At 37.5% G+C, this 16,590-nt stretch overlaps 1 protein-coding gene across 1 annotated transcript in view; it reads right to left on the bottom strand.

Annotated features, from left to right (window-relative positions):
• Window positions 1-5,034: 5,034 nt before the first annotated feature.
• Window positions 5,035-16,590, bottom strand: part of LOC150079447 (prostatic acid phosphatase-like) — a 193,373-nt gene continuing 181,817 nt past the window's right edge. The window contains exon 10 of the mRNA XM_090383075.1: window positions 5,035-5,209. Within this exon, the coding sequence (XP_090239201.1) occupies window positions 5,085-5,209 (125 nt within the window). The 3' untranslated portion in view covers window positions 5,035-5,084. The remainder of the gene's footprint in view (window positions 5,210-16,590) is intronic.

Genomic DNA, 16,590 nt, shown 5'->3' with positions numbered 1-16,590 from the left:
CCCGAAGCAGCTTTAAGGTTAATCTCTTAGCAGACCTAATTTACACACATAAAAATAGATTTAATTCCACACAACCGAGTTAAAATTTGACAACTATAATTAAATGTGTATTTTTAAAGCTTCACCCACACATTAGACACCCATGCTTGCTCGCTCGCTCGCTCGCTCTCTCTCTCTCTCTCTCTCTCTCTCTCTCTCAACTACTCTAAAAAAAGTTTGCCAGCGGGTGGTTGGTTGGTGGAACAGACTGCCATCCCTTGTGGTGGAGGTTGATAGCCTAAATAAGTTTAAGGCTCAGCTGGACAGGTATTTTGAACGAACAGAGGGGTGAAGTGGAAGTGGGTTTTTTTTTTTTTTTTTTGGCTGATGCTGCATAAGCTTGCTTTCTTGCATCAAATGCCTCTACTAATGCTAATGCTAAAAACATCAAACTGATCAGAGTTCATGCAAGTGCTCTATGACCAGTTTATGTAGCTGTAATTAGCAAGAGTAGTTTTGCACTATGTTACAAAGTTTATTCAATGATTGGCAGTTCTGGAGAAGAGAAATGTCACCCTTATTTGTATGGATTAAAGAATTAAATAGCAATAACATTCCAAAATTGGATACTCTTTCATTAGAGGGCATGTACAATTGCATATGATAAATGACACAGTGGTTTTAATGGCAGCAAAAACAAAATGCAATGATCTTTTTTTATTACATGCAGAAAAATTATTTCTGCATACTCTGTTGCAAATTCCTTAAGAAGAATTGCTAATTTCTTCAAAAACTCCAATGTAGAAGTATATTTATTATCTTTCGCTCTCAAATTGAGTGCATACATGGGAACACTTGAAGATTCACTGCAATTGCATTGGGAAATCATTTTTTTATTATTAATTAATGATCAATATATTTTTTTCTCCCAAAGCGTGTAGACAAAATAAGTCTCGTGCACCCATAATGCAAATTATCGTTACATAAATTCTCTGTGATTCTGAATGCCGTTTTTGAGGAAGTGAACAGAAATTAAAAAAAAAGTCATACTTGTATAATGATACTACAATTGAAGCTCTATATAATGACCCTTCCCCCAGGGAATAAGAGAAACAGTCGTTATACCAGAAAGACATTATATTGATCGTTCATAAAATCAGCAATAAAAAAATAGAAGCTTGAACATTTAACATAATTCTACTAATACAATATAGTATGATCTTATTTATAATATGTACTACAGCATTAAACAAGACAATTATGATTGTAAATTCTGCCAGATTGTAGGGTGCAATAAAGTTACAATTAAATAGTAAATTTCACTACAAGACCTATCAACAGATTTGCTTCATACTTTAAAATAATCTGTCAAAACATGCTGTTTCAATGGTAGAGCATATTTTAAAAGAGAATTATGAAGGCGTAAGACAGCAGTTATTTCACTTTTGCAGTTAGGCTGCACTTGAAAAAAAAATCGACATACAAGTTCTAATCCTTGATGAGCACCTCTCACTAAAACTTCTTGTTCAACCACAGTAGGTTCCTCATCTTCATCACTACAAATTTCAAAAGAATTCCATTACTTCCGCAATGAGTTTTTCTTCATTCGAGCATATCCTGAAACATTCAATGTCCGTATCCACTTCTGCATAATCTTTGAAGATTAAGTTTACCTGTAAGTTTAGGTGATGAAGCACACGCTCAAATATTTCTTCCATATTATCACACCGTTCTTCACAATTAATAGAGGAAAACGCATGCAAACTTCACACATTGCATCATCCAAGGCAGTAAATCCAGCACTTTTGAAGCAGTTAGCGATCACTTAAATTCTATACAGTGGGACCAACTGATGATGTTACCAACAGCAAATTCTAAATGGGAAGCATTCAAGGAAGTAATCTTGGAAGCTACTAGGCTTTTTGTTCCAACTAAGAAATACTGTTCAAGGATTAGGCCTAAATGGATATCAGATGAACAAATGAGACTTGTGGCAGAGAAGAAAAATGCACGGGATGCATATAAATTATCAGGCAACACAGAAGCCTATGGTAGATATAAGCTAGTCTGTAATCAAGGCACAAAGGAGGTTAGGCAAGCAAAGGCACATTACAAGAAATCTTTGGCAAAGGATGCAAAGAAAAACAGCAAAGGATTTCTTTACTTATATAACCTCTAGAAGGAAGGGGATGAATCAGATTGGTCCACTTGATAACGATGGTTCAACTGTTGGTGATCCTGCTCAGATAGCTGACAAACTGAATGAGTATTTTGCATCTACATTCACACATGAGGAATTCTTTAGAGAAGTGGAGGACAGAAGCTTATTAAACTCTAACAGTGGGCTTAATGATTTTGTAATAACTGAGAGCAAAGTGGGGAGAAATTTTTAAAGTTAAACACAAGAAAGGTACCTGGGGTGGATGGGATCTATCCAGTTATATTAAAGGAGGCAGCAAAGGAAGTAAGCAAACCCTTAGCCATAATTATGAGAGCATCCTTGGACTCAGGGGAAGTTCCCACTGACTGGAGATGTGCAAATGTATCCCAAATTCACAAAGAGGGATCAAAGAGTGAAGAGTAATTACAGACCTGTTAGTTTAACTTCTGTTCTGGGGAAAATAATGGAGCCACTGTTAAAGAAGCATTGCAGCAGCATCTAGACAAGACTGCAGTAATAATTCAGACACAGCATGGGTTTGTTAAGGGAAAGTCTTTTGACACTGTTGTGCATGGAAGACTACTGTACAAACTGGAGCAGTATGGTATTAAGGGCAAGTTGCTACAATGGATAAAAGGGTGGTTGAGTGTGCGATGACAGTTGAGTGTGAGATGACAGCCTTTCTTGGTAAGAGCTCCTCTTACCAAGAAAGGCTCAAGTTCTGCAAATTGCAGCAGCTGGAGACTAGGCACCTGCGAGGCGATCTGAATGAGGTGTATAAGGCTTTGAATGGGTTGGGCAGGTTCAATTCTGATGGGATTCTTCCACTTGCTCAGATTACAAACCTGAGGGGCATAAATTGAAATTGACGAAAGACAGTTGTGTAGAACAGATGTGCAGAAATTTGCCTTTATCCAGAAGGTATTTGATTGCTGGAACAAAGTTCCATCTGTTGTTGCAGAAAGTTGATAGCTTAAATAAATTCAAGGAGGAACTGGACAAACTTTTAGAAGGAATGAACGTGTGATTTTTTAATTGTTTTATTTTGGATGATAAGCTCATTCACTTGCTTTCTTGCATCACATGCCTGTACTACTACTACTTTTTCATCAACTCCGTTCCATGCTGAAACATATAAATACATTGCCTGCAGGATGTCGATTTTGCGCTGAATTTTTTTTTCAAGGCATAACACAATTTTCTTTAATAGCATTCTTCTGTAGTTTTTCTTAAAACTCTGGATTATACCTTGATCAAGTGGCTGAAGAATTGATGCCTTATTTGGTGGCAAGTACTGAACAGTGACTGCACATAAGTTATTTACTTGACAATGAGGGGTGCAGTTATCCACAAACAGCAAAATCTTTCTATTCTTCTCACTCATCCTATGATCTAAGTCTCTGATCTATTCTTTGTAGATTTGTGATGTCATTCATGGCTTTTGGTTTGCATGATACATAGTTGGTAATGTCTACAAACCTTTAAAGCATTGAAGTTTCTGGGCTTTCCCACTGATTAAAAGAGGAAGCTTCTCTGTGCCAGACACGTTTGCTGCTAGGAGAATGGTAATCTATTGTTTGGCCTTTTTCACTTTTAAATGTGTTTTATCTGGTAGAAAATTTAAAATAAAAGAGTCCAGTTTCATCAGCATTGAAGACGTCATTGTGGTCAGCAAAACATTTTTTAAACGATTTTCCTTCCATTCCTTTGTAGTGTCAATGTCTATGGCTGCACTTTCACCACATACATTTTTGAAAGACAGGCCAATCCAAGTCTTAAATTTCTGGAACCATCCATCTGAACTTTTTAAATTCTTCAATATCCTTTCAATGCAAAAACAATTCAGCCTTAGCTGTTAAAAAAAATTACCATCTACGGGAACATATTTTGCAAACATCATCATTAGCCATTCTAAAAGTACCTTTTCAAGATCCAGATATTTTGTCTTTCGTGCTCGAGTGCTGGTGCAGCAGATTTCTCTAAACTTTCAATCTTTTTCCGATCTTTCAGAATAGTGAACACAGTAGTCTTAGGAATGGCAAACTGTTTGGCAATGTCAGTCTTAGAATGCACACCATTATCTACAGCTTGCAAAATCTTAATTTTATCTGTGATTGGCAAAGCTTTCTGCTTTCTTGGGGCCATGCCAATAAACATACACTCTAACTAATGAAATTAACTTCTAGACAATGTTCATTTCATTACCGCACTGCAAGAAAAGACCATGGGAGATCTTAACAAATGATTTCTCATAGTCAGGCTGCTAGCTCATCAATTACCTCAATATACATGAAGCGTTCTGTCATTTTTAAATGTGAATATTGTAATAAAAAAGTAAAAACTCAGATAAAGAAGTAAAAATTTATGGTCACTATAGAGAGATCCTTTTATTTTTAATGTTATTATACCGAATGTAAAATAGCATTAGGTTAATGCTATTTTACATATTTATTTTCAAATTATACAATCCATTCACAAGTCCAGGACCCAAATTCAGAATTTCATTGTAGACGTATTTCGACTAATCCATACAAAAATGTTTAAAAAACCCTATATTTAGTTGGGAAATGGTAATGACTTTGAAATGCATCATATATGAATAATCTGATATCGAATTAACGAGAATACACTGTATTATAGCTATACATGATCAAGTAAACCAACTAAAACTTATTTTTACATAAAACAGCATATGACATCACAGATACAAACATTCACTGACATTAACATTTAAAAAAAAATAATAAAAAACTTCACAGTCCATGGTGACACTTTATATTGCTTCGCTTTGTTTTTTTAATCTTCAGACTGTTTTGAAGACATTAACGCAGACAGTAACAAACATACAGAATTATTGAAACAAACCCACAACAGAATTTTCTAGCATACAGGTGTTCAGGCACAATGATTGTTAATTAAACAAACCACAAAATTAGTAGACAATCTACTTTGTAGGCAGAAGCTGGTAGACAGCAGTCCGTGATCTTACATTATACTTCCAGAGCAAAACTGAGAGGGATACAACCAAGAAGATCACAACAATTGCCAGTACACTTATGACGGCAATAGCTGAAAAGAGAGAATAACTCTTTAATATACTAATCAAAGACTTTTCCTTGGTATTAATATACTAAAAGAACATAACAGAAAAATATATAAATACAAAATTTCTTAGAAAATCTAAATGTTTCATTGTAAGCAATATACTTCAGATAACTGAATACTTAGTTAATATCCAATACTCTATTTTTTATCTTGGTCCTTGCCAAAATATCTAGAGAGTTGTTAAACATTTTATAATGAAAAGGGAACTTGCATCAAATTAAGTTAATAAATATGCTGCACCTACAAATACAGTAAATTACAGTGGACCCGCACTTTATGATATTAATCCATTCCAGAGACAAATAAACACAACACAAAAAATCACTTCAACTAAGGGTTCCAAAAACAAAACATGTGCCGACATGGTTACAAATGCTGCTGTTGGCTGAGAAGAAGGACTATGTGATCCAGTTGGAAACAACTGTAAGCCCATTGTAAAGTGAAATAAGTAGATGCCAGTTAACATGATCACTAGTTATTATTATTAGCTATATGGTGCAAGGAAGCCTGAGGCTTATGCTGCACCAGCCAAAAAAAAAAATTCCTGAGCCACCGAGAGAGAGAGAGAGAGAGAGAGAATCACCAAGAAAGAGAAGAAGCTCAGGACCCTGGGTGTGTCATGCCATACTCACCAGATGTGAGCCCCTGGGGTAGTAGAATCAGTCGCTTTATAGAATCAAATTTCAAAAAACCAATTCAAATCATTTAAATGAACAACACTTTCATTATCATATGTTCGGTTATAAGAATCAATTTTGAATGCCTTTGTGATATTTTTATAAAGCACATTTCTGGAGGTCAATACCAATATGGTATTGACCTCCACAGATTAGACAATAAAAACAATTTGCAGTTTCTGGTTTATTGAACTTTTCTGATAGTGCAATCAGAAAAGTGGTATTATAAATGGGTAGTAAACGTGGTCTTATTGCATTTGTGATAATACCAATAGCTGGAATTCTGTGGATTTTTACGTCATTATGGTGAAATGTGTTTCCCCTTCGTGAAATAATCAATCATATAAAAACATAAATAACTTTTCAGAATCTTCTCTTCATTCCTATTTTTTAAGCTTCATAAACTCGTTACTCCATATCTCACTTGAGCATATTGTGTTAGTTGCAATTTGTGTGTGCCATGTTCTTTCTTACTGATTGCTTATCTTTTTTAAATTTTAAATTTTACAACCAAAAAAAAGAAAGAAAGAAAAAAGTTAGTGAACATAAATATAAATTAGTTAGTATGTACATATTAAACTACATATTAATTAAGTTATGTACGTAAGCATACGTACATAACTTAATCGCCACGAACGTTGTGGCGAGATCCAATATTCTTTACATTTCGAGGGTACAGCTCTAAAACTGTGTTCGCAGGCCAGCCGCTAGTTAGTACACCGGACCGAACCTATTGGTAACTCTCTAGGAGGCTTCCAGATCAGCTAGTGTATAATCTTGCTACCTCTACTCTGCCAGATAGTGACTGGAGGGAGTCCGAGTAGTGTGTATGCGGGGAGCATTGTCGAGGCCACGTTATGTATAGGATCTGGGCATATTCTTACCAAGTGCACGCCATATCCAAAAATTTCATTACTTCATACAGCATGTCCTACCCACTTTTTCTTACTATTGAATACACAATGAATTGTGTATTCAAGGTGAGGTCGAGGATTTCCTGTGCGGACGTGCCTTTCTGCCGCTCTTGGAATAGAGAAGTTTTTTCTGATTTATTTTCTGCTTTATTAGTTTAAATTGACATATTAACTTATTTCTAGAGTAGCTTTATATTCCTATTTACGGTACTTAAAGTTAAAATAACTTAGATAGAGATTTTGTAGGTATTACTTAGTATCGGAAAGGGTATCAAATCCACGTGTTTACCGTTCATAAACGGCCGCCATTGCTACGTGAAAATTAATCAGTAAAATCTATTAATCTTGTCGAACTTCATTGGCAATTAAATTGTAATTTTAACTATACATATAACCACTTAGGTTACGGAACATAAATAATTAGTAAAAATAAATAATTAATACATAACTTGATACAGAAGTTATATAAAGGGATTTCGTAGATAACACTCGTTACTGAAGCGCGATACAGCATATCCGGAATTCGATAGCATTAGCTTCGTATAGTATAGTGCATAATATAATATTGTCAATTAATCAGTACATCTATTAATCTTGTTAAACTTCATTGTCAATTAAATTGTACTTTTAACTATATATATATAACGACTTAGAGTACAAACGTAGCAAATAATTAATACATACTTGATACGGAAGTTATATAAAGGGAACTCGTAGATAACACTCGATACCGAAAAATAAATATAGCGTTATAACTGTGTTAAGATACAAGTTTAAGGTTTTAATTTTGTTCTGAAATTGTAATTTTATTGACATTTAAATCGAAATCATGACTCTGACCAGAGCAGCAAAGCAAAAGGCTCAAGCTAATGGGAGTGCTGTGACTCAGGGGAGAACTGAGGGGGGCGGTTGCCCCCTGAATCATGGCCTTTTAAGATGCACTGTTTGCTTGATGTTTGCGGAGCAATCGGGTACGGGACATGATACTGCCATGGGGGATGTCTTTGTGTGTGCACGATGCAAGGAGTGCAAGGAAATTAGGCGACAACTCGGCGTTGTTATGGGCCTATATGAGACCTTGAAGGACAGGGTGGATGCCCTCGAAGGAAATAAATTGAGGGGCCCATCAAGCTCTCAGCTGCCCACATCAACACCAGAGCTGGGACTTGGTCATCTTGCAACACAGAGGCAGCCCCCAAGGCAGAATGCGCTGGTCCAACAGGAACTAGTAGTTGTTGGTGACTCAATTGTCAGGGAAACGGGGAACATGCTTTGTAAAAAGGATAGGTGGAACAGGACCAGGGTATGTCTGCCAGGGGCAAAGGTTGATGACGTTGTAGAGCAGATATCATCTTTTAAGGGCACAAAAGGTGATATAGTTGTACACGTTGGCACTAATGATATTAAGAGTAGGAGACCAGCGGAATTACTTAACAAGTACAGGTCACTGTTGAAAAAAAGCCGTGAAGTAGGGTTGAATTTGAAAGTGTCTGCAATTCTGCCCAGACACGATAGGAGGGAGTATATGATGAGAGCCTTGTCGATCAATTCGGCCCTATAAAGATTGTGCAAGGCTGAAGGGGTAGAATTTTTTTCAGCCTGGACTGTACTTGTTAACAGGAGAGATTGCTTCTACAGGGATGGGATACACTTAAATAGAAAGGGTGCAAGAATATTTGCTGATGCTATCGAGGCAGTGTTAGGTGGGTCGGAAAACTGCTAGCTTGGGGGGAGACAAAGACTAATGGATTAACAGTAGCCACGGGCAGAGGTGAAAGAGATTCTTGCACTGCTTCTATTGGAATGAGCAGAAGCCTGAAAAACAAGATGCAGGATATTTCAGAGACTGCTGGAAATCATTGCGGTACAAGTAAACACATGGGTTGTGTTAGGGTAGCTAAGAATAGAAACAGGTGCATGTATACTTGCGTGTACACTAATGCTAGGAGTTTAGTAAATAAATTTGATGAATTTGAGGTATTACTCAAAACATCAAAGGCAGATATTGTTGGGATATCAGAGACGTGGTGTCACAAAGATATAAGGAATGCAGAACTGGAATTTGGGGAGTACAACGTCTACAGAAAGGATAGACAGGATAGGAAGGGAGGAGGGGTTATGCTATTAGTTAAAAAACACATAAAATCCAAGGAAGTGAAGCCAGTTGACATCGCTGGACAGTGCAGTGTTGAGTCAGTTTGGTGTGACATAAGCATAGGTAAATCAAAATTGAGAGTAGGAGTGTGCTATAGGCCTAATGACTCTGATGAGTATAATAAGATACTGTACAGGGAAATAGAGTGGGCCAGTAAATCAGAGAGTCTTATAATGGGGGATTTTAATTTCCCAGATATTGACTGGAATTTGTGGGTTGGTCACTCACACACTAGCAAGGCTTTTGTGGATTTATTGGATGATTGTTTTCTACACCAGCATGTTCGGGAGGCAACTAGAGGGAGTAATACTCTTGATCTGATTATCAGTAGTGATTCTTCATGCATTAGGAATCTGCAGATAAATGAACCACTGGGTGGCAGTGATCACAGTGTGCTGAAGTGGGATTTACTCAAGGAGGTAACTACCATCAGAGGTAAAGGGAAGGGTTTTTGCTTTCGTAAAGGAGACTATGCTGGTCTGAGACAGTATTTAAATTCTATACAGTGGGACCAACTGATGATGTTACCAACAGCAAATTCAAAATGGGAAGCATTCAAGGAACTAATCTTGGAAGCTACCAGGCTTTACATACCAACCAAGAAATATTGTTCAAGGTTCAGGCCTAAATGGTTGTCAGATGAACTAATGAGACATATGGCAGAGAAGAAAAATGCATGGGATACATACAAATTAATGGGTGACGTGGAAGCCTATGATAGATATAAGTTGGTCTGTAACCAAGTCACAAAGGAGATTAGGCAGGCAAAGGCAGATTATGAGAAATCCTTGGCAAAGGATGCAAAGAAAAACAGAAAAGAGTTCTTTACCTATTTAAACTCAAGAAGGAAAGGGATGAATCAGATTGGTCCACTGGATGTTGATGATTCAACAGTTGAGGATCCAGCTCAGGTGGCTAACAATCTAAACGAGTATTTTGCATCTACATTCACACATGAGGAGTTATTCAGGAAGGGGAATGTCGTAGGTGAAGTAAACATTGGCAGTGAGCTAGATGATTTTCTAATAACTGAGAGGAAAGTGGAGGAGAAATTGTTGAGGATAAACATAAAAAAGGCACCCGGGGTGGATGGGATCTATCCAGTTATATTAAAGGAGGCAGCAAAGGAAGTAAGCAAACCCCTAGCCATAATTATGAGAGCTTCTTTGGACTCAGGGGAGGTACCCATGGACTGGAGATGTGCAAATGTAACCCCAATTCACAAAGGAGGATCAAAGGCTGACACAAGTAATTATAGACCTGTTAGTTTAACTTCGGTTCCAGGAAAATTAATGGAGGCACTGGTTAAAGAAGCACTGCAGGATCATCTGGACAAGAATTCAGTTATAGCTCAGACACAGCATGGGTTTGTTAAGGGCAGGTCTTGTCTGACCAATTTGATTGGATACTATGATGTAGTCACAAAAGAACTGGATGCAGGGAATAACTTTGATATTATATATTTGGATCTTAGAAAGGCTTTTGATACTGTTGCGCATGGAAGACTGCTGCACAAATTGGAGAAGTGTGGCATTCGAGGCAAATTGCTGCTATGGATAAAGGGATGGTTGAGTGGCAGAAGACAGAGAGTGGTAATCAATGGACACTGCTCAACGTGGACTAATGTTATTAGTGGAGTTCCTCAGGGTTCAGTGTTGGGTCCATTGTTGTTTTCTGTATTTATAAATGATATTGATGATGGTGTATCAGGCTTAATGTCCAAGTTTGCAGACGATACAAAGGTTGGCAGGGTTGTTAAGGACACTACTGATACTATGCTGCTGCAACAGGATCTGGAAAGGTTGAGCAGATGGGCTGAGAGGTGGCAAATGAAGTTTAACATTGACAAATGTAAAGTACTACATATGGGAAACAGTAACCCCAGATCAACGTATCAACTCTGTGGTACTACGCTGACAGTGGTAGAGAATGAAAAGGACCTGGGGGTAATTGTGCAGGCAGATATGAAGTTCTCTGAGCAGTGCAGATGAGCTGCAAGAGTAGCTCATGGTGCCTTGTCAATGATATACAGGAATTTTTCTAGCAGGGACAGGGATGTGATTATTCCCTTGTATAAGGCATTGGTCAGGCCACACCTTGAGTACTGTATACAGGTCTGGAGGCCTCATTTCAAGAAGGATGTAGAGCTGCTGGAACGAGTACAGAGAAGGGCAACAAGATTAGTGAATGGAACAAAGGGTTGCTCTTACGAAGAAAGGCTTAAGTTTTGCAAATTACAGAGCCTGGAGACTAGGCATCGCCGAGGTGATCTGATAGAGGTGTACAAGGCTTTGAATGGATTGAGCATGCTCAATGCCGATGGAATTCTTCCTCTTGCTCAGAATAATCACCTGAGAGGGCATAAATTCAAATTGAGGAAGGACGGATGTCGGATAGATGTGCGGAAATTCGCCTTTAGCCAGCGGGCAGTTGGTTTGTGGAATACACTTCCATCGCTTGTTGTTGAAGTTGATAGCCTAAACAAATTTAAGGCTCAGCTGGACAGGTATTTCGAACGAATTGAGGGGTGAAATGGGAGTAGTGGTTGTTTTTTTTTTTTTTTTTTTTTTTTCTTTTTTTTTTGGTTGATGCTGAATAAGCTTGCTTTCTTGCATCATATGCCTCTACTAATGCTAATGCTAATTGTCAAACTAATAGAGCAAGCTTATCTGCGAAAAGATCTAAACCTCCCAAGCACTTCCTAATTCATTTCACAAATATACGTGCTCTAAATTCTAATCTCAACGATGTCCATTTCCACTTGCAGTCTACCAAACCCCATGTACTTTTTCTGACAGAATCTCAGTTATCGGTTGATTCAACTACTGCTCATCTCAGATGCCCAAATTATTCGCTGTATGATTCCTTTCACCTCAAAGGTGGTACTTGTGCATATGTCCGTTCTGATATTCCCTGTTAGAGACTTGGCAATTTGGAATCTTCTCTCATTGATCTTCTCTAGCCTAAAATCTCTCTACCTCATTGTGTCAAATTCATCTGTTGTCTCTACCGTTCTCCCAACTCCACTAATCACTTGAAGCTCTTTGACTTCCTCTCTTTGCAACTTAACTTTCTCCAGTCCAACTTTCCTAACAGTGAGGTAATTTTCCTTGGTGATTTTAATGTTCACAACTCCAGCTGGCTTCCGTTTTCTAGTCACACCGACCCAGCAGGTCGAGATGCTGAGGCTTTTGCAATTACTATTGACCTTGCACAGATTGTTCATTTACCTAAAAGAATACCGGACAATCCTAATCATACAGCCAATATGCTTGATCTTTTTCTCACAAACAACCCTTCTAAGTACACGGTTGAAGCGAGAGGTCCTTTAGGCACTTCAGATCACAACTTGGTGATTGTCTCTTCTCCAATGGAACCTTTATCTCATGGCTATTCCCAACCTAGTGTTGTTTGGCATTACAAGAATGCAAAATGGGATGACCTGCGAGACTTCTTTTCTTCTTTTCCTTGGTCGGATTACTGTTTCAAAACTTCTGATGTCAACATTTGCTCAGATCGTGTCAGTGAAATTATTCTTGCAGGAATGGAATCCTTTATCCCACACTCCACTCTAAAATCTCGTCCTTTATCTAAACCTTGGTTTTCCAATAAATGTGCTAAGGCTGTCCAAGAGAAGAATGTTGCATATCATGATTGGCTTGTTTCTAATTCTTCAGTTTCATTTTCTGCCTACACCAAAGCTCGCAACAATTGTAAAGCAGTTATTAATCAGTCCAAACTAGAGTTTGAACAGGCTGAGTAGAAAACTTGCTTCTTGCCCTAATGGTAGCCGAGCATTCTGTTCTCTTGCCAAAGCTATTGGCCGCAACTTTTGCCCATCTCTGCTCCCACCTCTGTCCAAACCAGATGGTTCCGTTGTCACTTCAGCCAAGGATAAAGTTGACCTGCTAGCATCCCATTTTTCTTCCAGCTCATGCATTAATGATCTTGGAAAAACACCTCCCACCATTCCCAACACGCTCCATTCAATGCCTCCTGTGGTTTTCCGTCAAAAGGATATCAGAAGGATTTTGATGAATCTTGATGCTAAGAAAGCTCCAGGTCCTGATGGTATTTCTCCACTAGTTTTCACCTGTGCTCTTGAACGTACTCCTATTCTTTGCCGCCTTTTTTCACTTTCTTATTCCAAAGGTGTTTTTCCTTCTGCTTGGAAATTTGCTCATATCCAGCCAGTTCCTAAAAAGGGTGACAAATCCCTCCTATCCAATTATCGTCCCATTGCAATTACTTCTACTTTTTCTAAAGTAATGGAGAAATCAATTAACCGCCAACTCTTAAACTACCTAGAAACCTTCCGTCTGATCAACGATCGCCAGTATGGATTCCGTTAGTGTCGATCCACTAGTGATATTCTGGCTTATGTTACCCATTTATGGCCTAATTCAATGGAAAGGTTCGGTGAAACACAAGTAGTTGCTCTTGACATCTCAAAGGCTTTTGGTCGTGTTTGGCATAAAGGTCTTCTAAACAAGCTTCCATCTTATTGTTTGCCAACTGTTTTTAGTAATTGGTTATCCAGTTTTCTCTCTGATCGCTCGCTGTGGGTGATGGTAGATGGCTCTCTGTCTTCTAACTTCTCCACTAATGCCGGTGTCCCCCAAGGTTCAGTTCTTTCCCCCCACTCTTTTCCTCTTGTATATTAATGACCTTCTTCCATTGACTGGAAATCCTATCCATAGTTTTGCCGATGATAGCACATTGCATTCCACTTTCCATTTTGAGAAACCTTGTCCTGCTCAATCAACTTCAACTTTTCGAAAATCTGCTACCAGTTCCTTAAATGCCGATCTTCAGGTAATTCTCCAGTGGGGCGAAGACAACTTAGTTGATTTCAACCCTTCTAAAACTCAGTCTTGTCTTATATCTCGGAAAAAGGATTCTTCTGCTGTTATGCTTATCTTAGTAACACTCCGATTTCTAGACAAAATGATATCTCTCTTTTGGGGATTACCCTGACTTCTAATCTCTCTCTTGACACAAGCACATTACAAATGTTGCTTCCTCTGCATCTAAAAAACTTGGTTTTCTCTTTCGCTCTCGGCGTTACTTTTCTTCCAAACAGCTGCCCACTCTGTATAAATCGCAAATCCGCCCTGCCATGGAATATTGTTCCCACATCTGGGGTGGTGCCCCCAAAACCTCTCTCAGGCTTCTTGATTCCATTCAGAAGAGGGCAGTTAGGGGTTCACATAAAAAAAAAAAATATATATATATATATATATATATATTTTTATTTTGCTAACATGTGAAAAATATTCTTCTGATTTTTCACATATCATTTACTTTTGTTAATTGGTAAGGTAATAAAGTGTAAATTTGTGCTTTATACTTTAATAGAATTAAAATTCAATTCGCAAACATGATCACAATGAATGGCGATTACTTTTTTTTTTTTTTTTTAATGAGAACCCCAAACACGAGAGGTATTAGAACCTATAGTACTTAGTACCGTGCTTGGGTTGGAGGTTGAGAAGATGAAAGAAGATATTTGTTGACATTGGACTTGAACTTCTGTAGATTGTAATTTTCAGAAAAGATGTATGAAGGAAGGTTGTTCCAGAAAACGGCAGTTGAATGAATAAATGAGGAAGATGAAAAGTTGGTTCTGTGGGTTTGATGTTGAACAGTAAATGGATGTTGGCTGGCGGTCGCACATGTTCGGACTGTTTTGAAAGAGAGAGCGGGAATTATCGAAGCCAATTCAGAAGAACAGTGCCCATGGAAGTATCTGTAGAAGAGGCATGCAGCAGAAACAGTACGTCTATGAGAAAGCGAGTGGACAGGCTCTGTTAGAGATGAATCATTAATTAACCTAACTGCCCTCTCTGAATGGAATCAAGAAGCCTGAGAGAGGTTTTGGGGGCACCACCCCAGATGTGGAAACAATATTCCATTGCAGGGCGGATTTGCGATTTATACAGAGTGAGCAGCTGTTTGGAAAAAAAGTAACGCTGAGAGCAAAAGAAAAAATCAAGTTTTTTAGATGCAGAGGAAGCAATATTTGTAATGTGCTTGTGCCAAGAGAGATTAGAAGTCAAGGTAATCCCCAAAAGAGATATATCATTTTGCCTAGAAATCGGAGTGTCACTAAAGATAAGCATAGGAGCAGAAGAATCCTTTTTGCGAGATATGAGTTTTAGAAGGGTTGAAATCAACTAAGTTGTCTTTGCCTCACTGGAGAATTACCTAAAGATCGGCATTTAAGGAATTGGTAGCAGATTTTTTTTCGAGAAGTTGAAGCTGATTGAGCAGGACAAGGTTTCTCAAAATGGAAAGTGGAATGCAATGTGCTATCATCAGCCAAACTATGGGTAGGATTTCCAGTCAATGGAAGAAGGTCATTAATATACAAGAGGAAAAGAGTGGGGGAAAGAACTGAACCTTGGGGGACACCGGCATTAGTGGAGAAGTTAGAAGACAGAGAGCCATCTACCATCACCCTCAGTGAGCGATCAGAGAGAAAACTGGATAACTAATTGGTAAACCATAAGATGGAAACTTGTTTAGAAGGCCTTTATGCCAAACTAATATCGTATAGTAAAATCTCAATAATAAAACGGTATTTTATTATTGAGAGTCTATCGTAAAGTGAACCAATCAGAGAGTGGGGGTCCATTGTATAAGGATTTTTCAAATGAAAAGAAAATATGTATACTTTCTTTTCATTTGAAAATAAATTATACATATTTTGACACTAAATTATATATTTAGAGTATAATTATACATTATATCTCATATATTTTGACACTTATAAAAGATTCTACAAAACTGTTTAAGGCTTTAAATGGGTTGCGTAAATTGCTGTTATGCCTTTTTAGACAACAAACAAACATAACAGGACATAAATTTAATCTGAAAAGGGATGGATGTGGATAGATGTGAAAAAATATACTTTCAGAGAGTGATTGATTGTTGGATCAAACTTCCATCTGGTGTTCTTGAAGTGAGTACTTCGAATAGATTTAAGGGAAATGTTTTTTTTTTTTTTTAATTATTATTATTACTGTTATTTTATTCATTTATTTTTTTTGGATCATGCTGTAATTGAAGCTTCATTGCAATGACACATTGCATAGACAAATCCACTCTCTTGACATTGAATTCATGTAACTGCTGTTTAAATCACTTTGTTTCTATAGTTTTCAGATAACTATAATTACAGCACATATATTTTATTATTATTTAAGAAACCCTTTATTAAATTTTTAAAAAATCTTGTTATTGTTAATAAAAAAAATTAAAATGAATGCATTTTGTTAAAATGCAATGCTTTTACTTGCATATTTACAGGAGTCAACAGTTCTTGGGGGAAATTTAATTCTGATTTTTTTTTTACTATACTTGTACATAAAATTGTTGTTTTTATAAGAAAGCAAGTACATACAGCATCAGCCCAAAAAAAAAAAAAAGGAAACCCTCCCATTTCACCCATCCATTCCCTCCAATAGTTAGTCCAGTTCTTTCCCGAATTTATTTAATTTATCAACTTCCACAACAACAGTTGGAAGTTTGTTCCAGCAATCAACCACCCACTGGCTAAAGGCAAATTTCTGCACATCTATTATGCAAACATACTTC

This window comes from Mastigoproctus giganteus, chromosome 10, assembly GCF_048544385.1.
Source record: "Mastigoproctus giganteus isolate SK-2022 chromosome 10, ASM4854438v1, whole genome shotgun sequence".
NCBI classification, from domain to species: domain Eukaryota; kingdom Metazoa; phylum Arthropoda; class Arachnida; order Uropygi; family Thelyphonidae; genus Mastigoproctus; species Mastigoproctus giganteus.
This window is presented reverse-complemented; position numbering and strand designations above follow the sequence as displayed.